Source organism: Schistocerca americana, chromosome 10 (genome assembly GCF_021461395.2).
Source record: "Schistocerca americana isolate TAMUIC-IGC-003095 chromosome 10, iqSchAmer2.1, whole genome shotgun sequence".
Classification (NCBI taxonomy): Eukaryota; Metazoa; Arthropoda; class Insecta; order Orthoptera; family Acrididae; genus Schistocerca; species Schistocerca americana.
Window position 1 is genome coordinate 95935367 of NC_060128.1, and position 13438 is coordinate 95948804.

The following is a 13438-nucleotide window of genomic DNA, read 5'->3' on the forward strand; positions in this document are numbered from 1 at the left end:
TACAGTTTCCGACGTGACAAGGCGCCAAAAAACATTTACCTTTGGAGAATCACCCTCGAATTCAATGCATTCGTGTTGATGCTTTGTACCCCAGATCCAACAATTAAACCTGTTCACTTCCCCATTAGTGTGAAAACTGACTTCGTCGCTAAAAATTAAGCGATCAACAGTGCCATCCTCATTCTCATTCAATTGTTGCAACTGCGAACAAAACTCAGAATGCTGTCGTCGTCACTGAGCTTCTGCACTAGCTCCAATCTGAATGGTTTCATAGAGAGCTTCTGATGCAGGACTTTCCACACTGTCAATGGAGTCATTCTGAGTTCACGGGATGCACGACGCACAGATTTCTTTGGACTCCCTACGAATGTCTCTCATACATGCTCCACATTCACTTCACTCCCACTAGGATGTGTGCTTCTCCTTGCTGGCCTCAAGCACACTGTCATAACAAATTTGTTGTGCCAGTGGTAAATAGCCATCCTTGTTGGTGGCTTCTTACCGTCCTTGGTTCTAAACATCGGTTGAACAGCTGTAGCACACTTATTTTTGTCAAACTTCAACACAAAGAAAACTCGCTCCACAACAGCAAAGAACTTCCTTGGTCCAACCACCACTTATTTGCCTGGCTACATGTTTCACTCACCTCCTTCCACAGTCGTAACGTACCTTCTACACCAGCCCCGTCCCTAATCAATTTTCTCATCTCCTCTCTCTCTCCCAGCAATTTTCAACATTCATCTCATTCTGTGTCCCTCCAGTTTTAATGATGTTTTCACTAAAGTCCATCTCTCATACCTATATATCAAAAATTCTAATTCACATTAAATGTTACAGTTCAATTTTAGACTTGATGAAAGTTTGGAAAATCCTAAATGTGTACGGATTATTTGATTTACAATATTGCAATACTTATTGCAAATGCAACACTACTAAGCAACTTTTTTCCGCACACACTAGTGTGACTGAGATAAATACATAAAATAAGTTCACAGTATGAATACTTCATGATGTATCTATACAAATAACAGTTGTGACACACACCATAATTAGGCCATAACACACAGGAAATGCTTCGAAAGTGATGTGGGGCAGTACTGAATCCACTCTCTGCATAGTACTAAATTAAAATTTCTTTTTGTGTGAAAAATGTGCAGTGTTCAAAAAAAGTGGCCCTTGCAGTTTTCATGGTGCAAAAAGAAGAAACCTGTGAATGCTAGTACCTTTTGTGAAGGAACTTTAGTCAGTTGCAGGGCTAGGGTAGTTCTACAAGTATTCCCTTACATTCTCTCTTTAGCAAACATAGTACATATATAAAGCGTAGACAACACATGGCTTGCTTTTCCCCAGAATATATTTTCGTATAGATTAGCATTTGTTTTCATTGTAAAAGAATGTGTTCCATAATTTAAGTACTACCTCCACTTCTTGTTTGTAATGTAATGCCAAGGTCACTGACAATGTTTCACAGAGTGCATGGAAAGTGCACACTTGAGAATCTCAGCAAAAATATCCTTCCAGTATTTTCTTGCAGATCTTTTGGGGAATTTTGGAAATTAGTGCCAGGATGGAAGCAGAGTGACACGATGAAATTCCCCGGAATGTGAGCCCACTAAGACCCTGATTAAAGCAATGGTAATACAAAAAATTACAGACTCTCTGATGGAGACGTTGGTTGTAAGTAATAGCCTGTACTCAGTAATTCACATATGAGGACTGCCAAAACAGGATACACACACTTTGCAAGCACTGAGCCATCATTCCTGATATAGAGACCTGAACGCATAGGACAAGAGAGCAAGGACAAACTTAATGGAGACCAATCATTGTGCACTTGACTTAAACCAAATCTGACACCTGGTCTGAAATTAGACAGACTCAAATATTACAATATTGTGTTATTATAATCTACAACATTGAGGCAGAATTGTCAGTCAGAATTTATCTCCAGGAGGTGAAATATTTAGTAATTCCAATGTCGATGTCATCATTGCCGTCGTAGTCTTCAGTCCTAAGCCTCCGGCAGTTCTCCGTGCTACTCTATCCTGTGCAAACCTCTTCATCTCTGAATTACTACTGCAACCTACATCCTTCTGAATCTGCTTACCATATTCAATCTTGATGTCTCTCAATACCCACACACCCTTCCAATACCAAATTGGGGATTCTTGACGTCTCACAATGCATCCTATCAACCAATCTCTTCTTTTAGTGAAGTTATTCCACAAATTCCTTTTTTCCCCCAATTGTTTTCAGTTGAAAATTACACTTACATTACACTTTGGAGTAGTCTGTGGGATATTCATATTATATGTGTTCATTTTTGTTTTCACTGGATTTTACTTTGCATGTAAAGCCTCAAATAACATTTTTGTTAATAGCCGAATTTTTAGTTTATATGTTTCTGCTGAAACTGGTTAATTTTTCAAACACATATGTCCCAAAAATGAAATTTTCTTATTGAACACACAAATTACAGAGCTGGTGTGCCCCATGAATTGTGCAAAATGAAATGAGTAAGACATTTTACTCACCATAAATAACACAGACGCATACTTGGGACAAAAGAGCTAGTACATGTACTTGTATAATCAATAGCTATCCACAACTTAGGGCGGCAGCAGTGGAGAGACACGCAAAGGAAACAAACTCTGGTGACTTTCAAAAGTACTGATCACTGGCAAAGCTGGACAGATTAGTGTCTCAGGGGACAGTAAACACATGCACAAATCGATAAGATACATAGTGCCCGTCTATCCTACCTACTGTTACACTAGCCTATCTTGACAGGCACATGAGATAAGAAATGATAAGCTGTCAGTTTGCCTTCTTTCTTGAACAGAGCCCTTCTTTACTACTTGGCTGACAAGTGCTCCATGTGACTACATCAGCACTGCACAATTATTTAAATTCCCTTTGATTAGGCTTCATTCTTTCTCACCCTCACACACTGCTGACTACTTCTGCTCAACCTTAGATTCTCATTTAACCGTATCACTCCTTGGTATTCTCCTAGGCAGTATTCTTCCTTTTTCCTTGCTGTGTCAACTCTGTGTCTCTAATAAATAGTTCATAAACCTACGAACTCCAAATTTCTTTTTATTCTTTTGTAAATCTCTTCTTTGTGGGAAGTACTTTGTTTATATATATTATAGTAATGCAAGTTTCAGGATGGATTTGGCGGTAAGAAATTTAAAAGCATCCAATCATCCACTGATACATGATGTGGACCTACACACACAGAACATATCAGAATATTGACTAGCACCTGAAATGTGTAATTGTTCTGTGAGTGATTGAGGACAGAGAAACTAAACCAGAGAAAGCATGATACTGTACCTCAAAAATTAATGCAAATATCATATCTGTTATCTACATCTATATCTTCATGATCACTTTGCAATCCACACTTAATTTCCTGGCAGTGGGTTCATCAAATCACTTTCACACTATTTCACTACCATTCCACTCTCTAACAGCACAGGGAAAAAACAAACACTTAAATCTTTCAGCACAAGCTCTGTTTTCTCTTATTTTACTACAATGATCATATCTCCCAATGCAGGTGGGTATCAACAAAATATTTTTGAATTCATAATAGTACACTGAGATTGAAATTTCATGAAAAGATCTTGCCACAGCATAAAATACCTCTGTTTTAACAATTGTTCCTAACTCGCATATCATATCTGTGTCACTCTCCCCTATTTCACAATAATACAAAACGAGCTGCCCTTCTTTGAACTTATTCAATGTTCTCTGTCAATTCAATCTGGTAAGAATCCAATACCGCACAGCAATACTCTAGCAGAGAATGGATAAGTATAGTGTAGGCAGTCTCTTTAGCAGATCTCTTGTATCTTCTAGATGTTCTGTTAATAAAACAAAGTTTGTGGTTTGCCTTCCCCACAGCATTACCTATGTGATCATTCCAATTTAAGTTGTTAGTAATTGTAATTCTTAGGTATTCAGCTGCTGAATGGACAGCCTTTAGAATTGTATAACTGAAATTTAATGGATTGTTCTAGTGCTCATATGTACGACTTCACAAGTTTCATTATTTAGGATAAATTGCCTCTTTTCACACCATACAGAGATCCTGTCAGTCATTTTGTAATTGGTTTTGATCTACTGATGACTGCTGGATGGTAAATGACAGCATCATCTGCCAATAATCTAAGAGGATAACAGCTCATATTGTCTCCTAAATTACAGATTAGGAACAGCAGAGGGGCTATAACACGTCCTTGTGGAATGCCATATTTCACTTCTGTTTGTGGTGTAACCTGATGTTCCCTCTCTTTCTCACAATGAGATGAAAGAGGTTCATGTAAAAATGTTGTTTAGGTTGTTAGCATGTAAGAACTTACCATTGTTCGTGTGCTGGTTTGTTAAATGTACAGTGTCAGTTCAAGAGATGTGAGCACAGAACGTAATCGCAGCGTGACGCCAATGGGGCAAATCCACCTGCCACGAAAGGGTCGCTTGTGCTTTGGCATCGCAGCTTGGTGGTGTCTTGTAAGGCAGAGTACAAGAGGTGATGACTACAATGACAACAATCAGAAATAGTTGAAAGAAGCTGTTGAGAAACTTAATTCTCATATGCTCTATTCTGAGATTTGGGTTGGAGATGAAGTTCAGAGAAATAAGCAATCTCTACAGATGGAGACAATGTCACACGGTACAAGGAGCGGGACTGCAAGGCTAGGTCACAGATTCAAGAAACAACAATAAGGCAACTATAAGAAAACAATCAACTTAAAAGTAATCACGAAGATCATGCAGGTGGCAGATCATCAGTAAAGTTGTTGACTCTGTTGCAACTCATAACTTGAGACTTAACACTTCATGTTTTGTGGGATGACTTTCCATCGATTACAAGAAATTGTCCCCTTTCTGACAGGAAATCACAAATCCAGTCACACAACTGAAACAATACTCCATAGGCATGCAATCTGATTAGTAGACGCTTGTGAGGAAGGGTATCAAAAGTCTTCTGGAAATCTAGAAATACAGATTCAAACTGAGATCACCTCTCAATAACGCCCAGTCCTTCGTGGGAATAAAGAGCTACATGTGTCGCTCAAGAACGATATTTTCTGAATCTGTGCTGACTGTGAGACAACGGGTTGTTTTTCCTCGAGATAATTCAGAATGTTAAATCGGAAGCAGTAATATGGGTCTGTAATTCATTGCATTACTCCCACTTCCTTTCTTGAGTACTGGTGTGACGCATGCAACTTGCCAGTGTTTAGGTACATATCTTTTGTCAAGTGAGTGGCTGTATATGGCTATTAAATACAGAGCTATTATATCAACATACTCTGAAAGGAATCACTTTGGTATGCAATCTAGACTGGTCGACTTGGCTTTATTAATGCTTTTAAGCTGCTCTATTATGAGTATCTGTGTGCCACTTAGCATTCACCTGTACGTGAGTGGCTCACTTCCTTTGTTGCTTTTTCTATTTATTTATTTTTTTTAATTTTACGTTATTTAACTTTCATTCTGTACAGGCTGCAAGTGAATATTAACAATTCTCTGACTCCTTGAACAGGGAAAGATTAGCATAACTGGACTCACATTTGGCAAGGTTAAATTCCCATCCGGCTATCAACATTTAGGTTTCCCATCATTTCCCTTAACTGCTTATTGAAAATATCAGGATGGGTCCTTTGAAAGTACACAGTCAGTTTCGCTCACAATCCTCCCCAAAGTCCAAGCCTGGCTCTGTGTCTAATGATTTTGTTTCTGATAGGACATTACACCTTAATCTACATTCTTTCTTCCTTTGAATTCTCTTTGATCTCTGTTCAGAGTGTATTGTGTAACACATCTAGGAAAAAATGATGAAAAACAAGGGTTCTTAATTGTAAAGCCTATGTTGCAATGGGTTGTTTTAAGGACAGTTTTAGTAGGCCTCTATGTTAGCACCATTTACAGTGTGAAAGTATCAGTGATATGGTGATTCCTAAGGCCTCCACTAATTGGCCACACAAATCTGGAACAGCAATCACACAAATCAGACATGTTTTAAAATTTATTGAACCCACTAAAGCAAATATGATGGGGACAGGTCCAGCAATTGAGGTGGCCACAGTGTACTTCCAAAATGTCCCAACTGGGAAATGTCGCGTACAATGTCAGCATAGTGTGGAGGGAACAAGGGCCGATGGAAAATGGTCGACGGTAGAGCTGAGGTACAGTACAATCTGCAGCACACCTATCATTGATACCAGAACAGAATGCTGTTGTAAGTGGAGAGGGTTGTACCACAATTGACACAAAAATTGTGTTGAGCACATGCAACTGATTTCATTTCAGTCAGCAACACACTGTGTTTACTGAAATGGGCTACTCTCTTGCTCGTTGGCCGTCTTTACTCAGTTGAAGTGAACAGGTACATTCCTCATTATTATTGTGTGGATGGGCATGGATCTCTTCCATGCAGCTGGCTAACAATTTGATTTCTTATTTCCAGTTCTGTAAAACCCAATATAGCATGTGCAGTATATAGATAAAAATAATAAACTTTGCTTTAAAAGTATTATTCATATAAAAATATGTGTAATCCATTTTAAAGATAATACACTTTTGATTGAATACATAGAGACTTGCATTTGTGTAAATCCATGTGTACACTATCACACATTTTGATCCTATTTCTATTCCCAGTTAGTGAACTCTACCGACAATGATTATGTCAGTTTACATGCCTTGATACAGCTTTGAAATTGATCACACTGATCCTCCTAGTGTACATTTGGGTGACTGTGTGATTGTGTGTGTATGAATATGTGTACTTTTACTAGAAAAAGAACAAAAGCTTGAAAGCAGTGTAAATACTGTTTTCTGTAACACGTTTCTGTGTACCACTCATCGGTCCCCTATAAGCGAGTGACTGGCTTTCCCTTATTTTATGCATTTTCACACGTGATGTTTCTATATCAATTTATACAACTGTAGGAAAAAGTTATTATTTACAATCACAGGGGCAGCTGAATTTTCAACATGCTCTACCAACAGAGAAGAAAGAGGCAAAGAGTGTTTACTGATGCAAGCATACTATGTTCCTCACACTTACAATGAGCAATGTATTGTTCCTTTATGTAGTAGTTCTCTTCGGGCTTCCACATAGCAAGTGCAAGTCTAGACACTGTTGAGGATTGAACGACATTGTAGGTTTGGTAACTGAGTAGTCAGAAGTGGAATTCATACAGTATGCTCAGCACACAGAATAGACGCATAATGAAATCATGGGTATTTCCAAAAAGGACGACTTTTGAAGTACCTTTGTATTCTTGACGATGTCATATATATATATCTCAAGAGATTATGGAAGAATGAATTTTGTTGGATTTAATTTTTGGTGCGGTGTGCATCCGTTAAGTGCAACAAAAGTAACTTCTGAGTAATTTTGCATGCAGGAATGATGCTGAATTCTCAATTATTTGAGGGAACTGATAAGCTCCTATCATTGCTAATGATTTTATCCACAGAAAAAGGCAGGATTATGACCAACGAAGTGAAAGTGTCTGACTCTGACATGATAAGAACATTATTAATTGGCAGCTTCAAAAGTAAATTAAAAATGATACTGAAACTTAACTTTGGATCTGTTCTACAGTTAAATTTTTTCGTTCGCTAATAGCATACAATCGGACCGAAATTTTAAGCATGTTCATGTTGTTTAGGGCATGTGGTTCCAGTTGAAACAAACGTGACCTGCACCTGTCGGCCCTGCTACTAGCAATCTGCCTAAATGTTGATGAAATACAACAGTGTGAAAATTGGTAGACAGCACTTACTCTGAGATGCAAATCTTTGTTAACCATCAGCTCATTTCCAGATGTTCTAAGGTAACTACTTAGATAAAAAAATCTACTCACCAAGCGGAAGCAGAACACACACATAAAAGATTATAATTAGGCAAGCTTTTGGAGCCAGTGGTTCCTTCTTCAGGCAGAAAGGTTGAAGGGGAAGGAAGAGCGGTGAGCAAAACGGGCTGGACAAGTCTATGAAAAGGACAAGAGTTTGAAAAGTGACCCAGAACCTTGGGTCACGGGTGCTTACTGGATGGTAAGTCTCCACTTACCGTCCAGTAAGTCTCCCCTGACCCACGGTTCTGGGTGACTTCCCTGAAATCTACCCCTTTTCCTAAATCTCTTTAATCCTTTTCCTTCACCCCTCTTCCTTCCCCTTCAACCTATCTGCCTGAAGGAGGAGCTGCTGGCTCCAAAAGGTTGCCTAATTATGATCTTTTGTGTGTGTTCAGCCGCCACTTGGTAAGCAGATTTTTTTTTATCTATCCAATTACCTGATTTTGTCAAAAACTTATTGTTTTCATTGTTATATTCCAGATACTCTGTATGTCAATTCAAGCAATTTACGAGAACACCTTATAAAATTTATACGAGTTGTGTTACTCAGGACCTACATCGACAAAATCTTGAGACACATCAGTTCACAGACTTCATTCATACATTCATTCTGACACATTCATTCTGAAAGAGTAACGTCTACAGACAGAGTCATAGTGTCGACACTTGCCGGCAGGGGAATTCTACAGGCAGCAGCCCGAGAGGACGATCCGCGGCTCTTCGGCATTCCAGAATTGATGCACTGTTCCAGCAGGGCCTGCTCCGAGGGCGTCGGCTCCGTCGAGCCAAGGGAGTCGACACTCAGTGAACTCAGGGATCCCCCGCGACTGAGAACAGTCTGCACTTCTTCGGACGCTGATGCGCAGCTCACACCAAGCTCCTCTGGAAAAATAAGCATATTGTAAAAACTTTGTCACCTACATAATATTGTTCTGACACACTGCCATTTGCAACACACTGGCTCCAAGAATGTACATAAGATACTCTGTTAGTTACAAACCATTACGCACGTGGCTGGTTGAATGCCGTTCAAAATTTTCAGAGATTATACTACAGTGGCCAGTTATTTGGAATTTACCCTGTATCTTCCTTGGTGAACTCAGTGCAGAAGACACGATTTTATTTTGCCCTCGGCCTTACCTGAAGCCTGGCAGCTGTTGTCCTCCACTGTGGTGGCGTCCAAAGAACTGGGAGAAGTGCCCCTAGCTGGGGGCACAGCACCCTCCGGGAACGCGGGCACCGGTAGGCTACTACTGCTGCAGCCATTCTCAAACACGGGATGTCCTTGTGAAGGTCTGGAAATGACAACATTGTTATCCACGTTAATGCACACAGGGTCACTTTTAATAGGCAAGAGATACATCATCAACTTGGAAAACAAAAAAAACTATGTATGATAATGGGGTCTCATTTCGCTTCAGTTCCAAGTTGCCACTCTATAATATGGGTTGCCGTTAATCTTAACTTTGGAAGCCACCAACTTATGAAACTGTTTCAAAGAGAGCTGTATTGTTTGGAGACGAAGCTCTAAGCAGAGTGTATGTGTGTATGTCCACAATCTCCTCCCAAGCCCCTTAATCGATTTCAGGCAAATTTGGCATAAAAACAGCAGGTCTCACAAGTAATAGCGCAGTGGAGTTTATAACCTCCTGGCTCCAACAGGAGTGGAGATACGGGCAAAAGTGTGTTTTTTCATCTGTGGCATACAGGCTGCTCTGGACGAAAGGCATGCTATGTAAAAACAGTATTGGCCTACCAAAGCAACCTGCTTTGCAGTGCAGTCTACATGTCAGGGGCAAGAAATGGTTCTCCAGACCCCCACATGTAGGCTGACCTAATTGAAAGGTTATATTGTGGTAGTAGTATTGGCCTACTTTAATGAACTGTATTGCAGGGGCTACACATGCTGATGAGTGCTGCTGCAGACAGGTTGAGATGGATAGGAATGGGGATGGACACAGTGAGGTGAAGGAGAGAGGGGGAAGAGGAAATGTACAAAGAGGGAAGGAGGGTGAGATGCGTGAGGCATATGGAGAGTGTAGAGGGCTGATGGAAAAGAAAGAGGAGGAAGTGGGAATGGAGATGGAAAGAGAGATGGGGAGGAAGATACAGTCAAAGGGTGGAAGGTGGAAAGTATAGTAAGAGGGAGGGGAGTGGAAGATACAGTAAGCAGAAAGGGATGGAGAAAATGGACAAAGAGAAGGGGAGGAGTAGATGAAGAGACAAAGAGTGGGGAGGTGGAGATAGAGGTGGGAGGATGAGGAGGACAGACTGAGTGAGGATGAGGTGGAACAGGATTTTTTTTTATTTTTTATTTTTTTTCTTTATTTTTTTTTTTGGGGGGGGGGGGGGGGGGGCTGATGTGTTCAATACAGGTGTTTAACACACATGGTCGAACCCATAGGGAAAAGGCTAGTAGTTAACAATGATGAAAAAATAATTTTATATCATTAATTAATTGTCTACAAATAACTAAATTTGCAGGGCAGAGGACAGTTTTATTTCAATGTTTGCCTTTCAACTTACAAAATTATTGCTTGAAGGTTTCTCAAACATACAGCAAGATTGATTGGTTGTTGTGGAACACACTTTTGATGGCGTGTCATGCCATCATCATCAGATTATTATGGTCAGTCTCTATGCAATGTTCCTCAATTGCTGATTTTGTTGGCTGCCAGAGATCGGTATGTCTTTTACATTCAGTACAGTTTTCTTCAACTGTGCAAGTGGATTGTCTGACACATGCATTTCTGCTCTAGCACAGTATGTAATACACACCAGGTTTTAAGAGTCCCAGGTCATCATTTACTGCCCGTAGAAGGTATTTAGCCTCAGTCAATGGGAGGTACACATCTCTGATATTTTGTCAGCAAAAAATTCTACCGATTTTTCTGAATACGTTGCTCGCATATGCGATGTAGTCTGCCAATGTGGGTTTATCCTCATCAGTCGTCGGCTGTCGTGTGGCCTTCCAATTAAAGGAGCGTTGACTTGGCAGTGAATATAGCCACGAAGATGGCACAATGCCATCACAATTTCTTCCACAATGAACAAACAATCCACCTGACCTGCATGCCTGAGACACCTCAGAGCAGCATATTTTCCGGGAAAACCTTTGAACATCAGTTATTACTGAACATTGACCGAACCCAGCTCACTGCAATATGCTTCCCTGTGTAGAACTTCAGACTGAGCAACATCCGCAGCCACCAATTTATAAAATCCTATCGATTACGCGATAAGTCACACAAATCTGAAGGCTGTAAATTCAACTAAATACTTAGGGATTACAATTACAAATAATCTAAATTGGAATGATCACATAGATAATATTGTAGGTAGATCAAACCAAAGACAGTGATTCAATGGCAGAACACTTAGAAGGTACAACAGGTCTACTAAAGACACTGCTGTGCGGTGTGGGATCCGCATCAGGTCGGACTGATGGATGACGTCGAAAAAGTGCAAAGAAGAGCAGCTTGTTTTGTAGTATTGCGAAATAGGGGAGATAGTGTCACAGACATGATACGTGATTTGGAGTGGTAATCATTAAAACAAAGACATTTTTCGTTGCGACGGGATCTTCTCATGAAATTTCAATCACCAGTTTTCTCCTCTGATTGCAAAAACATTCTGTTGGCACCCACCTACATAGGGAGAAATGATCATCACGATAAAATAAGAGAAATCAGGGCTCGCACAGAAAATTTTAAGTGCCCGTTTTTCCCACCATTCAAGAGTGGAACGGTAGAGAGACAGCTTGAAGGTGGTTAATTAAACCCTCTGTCAGGCACTTTATCGTGAATAGCAGAGTAATCACATAGATGTGGATGTAGGTGTGTAACCCTTAACATTTTGGGCTATAGCCACAAGCAGCCTTCTTCACGGTGACTTGTGTGTCGCATATTCACAATTATAAACACAATACTGTGCCATACTACCCATCCCCCTCGGCTGCTAAAGGACAGGGACACCTTGCCACTCCATGTGAGGACACAATGGCGATAACGTGGAGCTCGTATGCTTTACGGTCAAAACTGCTTCTTACTGTTTGTTAATCACAAATCAGACAGAAACTGCTCCTGTAATGCACTACTGCTTATGCAATTTCCCACAGTTCAGAGGATCTGCCAGGGCATACTGTTCATTCTCTTGGGCTATTTACCCCCATGCACTGTGGGTCGCCTCTACTGCAACAGGTTCAGTCAGGTAATATCCACATACTTTGCATAAAGGGAGAATCGGTACGGTCTGTCGTGAGCGAATATGCCTACTGGGATGACATAGCAGCAGCTGATGTAATATTAATAAGATGATAAGTAGTTGTTGTGATGGTCTTCAGTTTGACAACAGTGTATACTGTGCAAGCCTCTTCATCTTTGAATAACTTCTGCAACCTGCACCCTTCTGAATCTGTTTGCTATATTCCTCTACCAGTCTCCCTCTATGATTTTTACTCTTGACACTTCCCTCCATTACCAAATTGGCAATTCCTTGATCATCTCAGAATGTGGTCTATCAACTGATCTCTTGATGTAGTGAAGTTGTAAAGTGAATTTCTTTTCTGCCTATTTCAATTTAGTACCTCTTCGTTAGTTGTCAAACCTACCCATCTTGTCTTTAGCATTCTTCTGCAACAACACATTTCTAAAGCTTTTACTCTCTTATAGTGTGAACTGTTTATCGATCACATTTTGCTTCTGTAGGAAGTTCCTACTCTGGACAAATACCTCCAGATAGGCCTTCCAAGACAGCAATTTTGATTTGGCTCCTCTTTCCACGGAATCTCAAGCCCATCATAATCTGAAGTGTCCCCTTTCCTTACATCCACCTCGCGCCCACATCACTCCAATCTTCCCTCTTCTATTTTGCCTTGTAGAAGATTCTCTTTCACTAGGTCTCTCAGTATTTGATTCTCCACTCATATAATTGTGTCACTCATTCTAGTATTCAAAAACTTTCTTTCACAAACCCATATTCTGCTTCTTTGACTTTACTTCAATATCATATGCAGCAAAGCTGAAATAGGTGCACAGTAGGTCTTGTATATGAGTCTTTTGCAGTTTTGGGGCACTTCCTTGTTGAAAATCAGTCTTCTTGTGGTTCTGAAAAATTCTGTCACTTTTTATACCCTTTAACTTATCTCTTCCCTGTTACCCCACAGGATTATCAAGGAATATTCAGAGAATATTACACAGAAAATGAGGACTGTTGGGGGTGGGGAGGAGAAGGGTGTATGGTGAGGGAGGGATACCATACTTCAGTTTGTAACATGAACAACAGTAAATAAACTGGATCAAGGAATTCCTTCAGTGTCAGGTAAAGAATAAAAAGGAGAGTATGCTACAGAATAGTATGAATATATAAAATCCACTACAAAACTGGAGTTACCAAACCACCATGCACTTTTAGCAAGTGTCCAGGTGATACAAACACACTTTTCTTAAATTCATATCTCCATGTGCTAAAAATAGTGGTCCTACAGGGTGGCAACACTGTTGCACCAAAAGATTTACCTGAAATTTCTTTTTTTTTTTCCAGGTTGGTGCTCCAGCTTT

The 13438-nt window shown here is 40.1% G+C and overlaps 1 protein-coding gene across 1 annotated transcript in view; it reads right to left on the reverse strand.

Annotated features, from left to right (window-relative positions):
- The window catches only part of LOC124552268 (serine-rich adhesin for platelets-like), an 820531-nt gene that overhangs the window by 69271 nt on the left and 737822 nt on the right, over nt 1-13438 (reverse strand). Inside the window, exons 27-28 of the mRNA XM_047126548.1 lie at nt 9021-9175; nt 8551-8762 (exon numbers count right to left, since the gene is read on the reverse strand). Of these exons, the coding sequence (XP_046982504.1) occupies nt 8551-8762; nt 9021-9175 (367 nt within the window). The remainder of the gene's footprint in view (nt 1-8550; nt 8763-9020; nt 9176-13438) is intronic.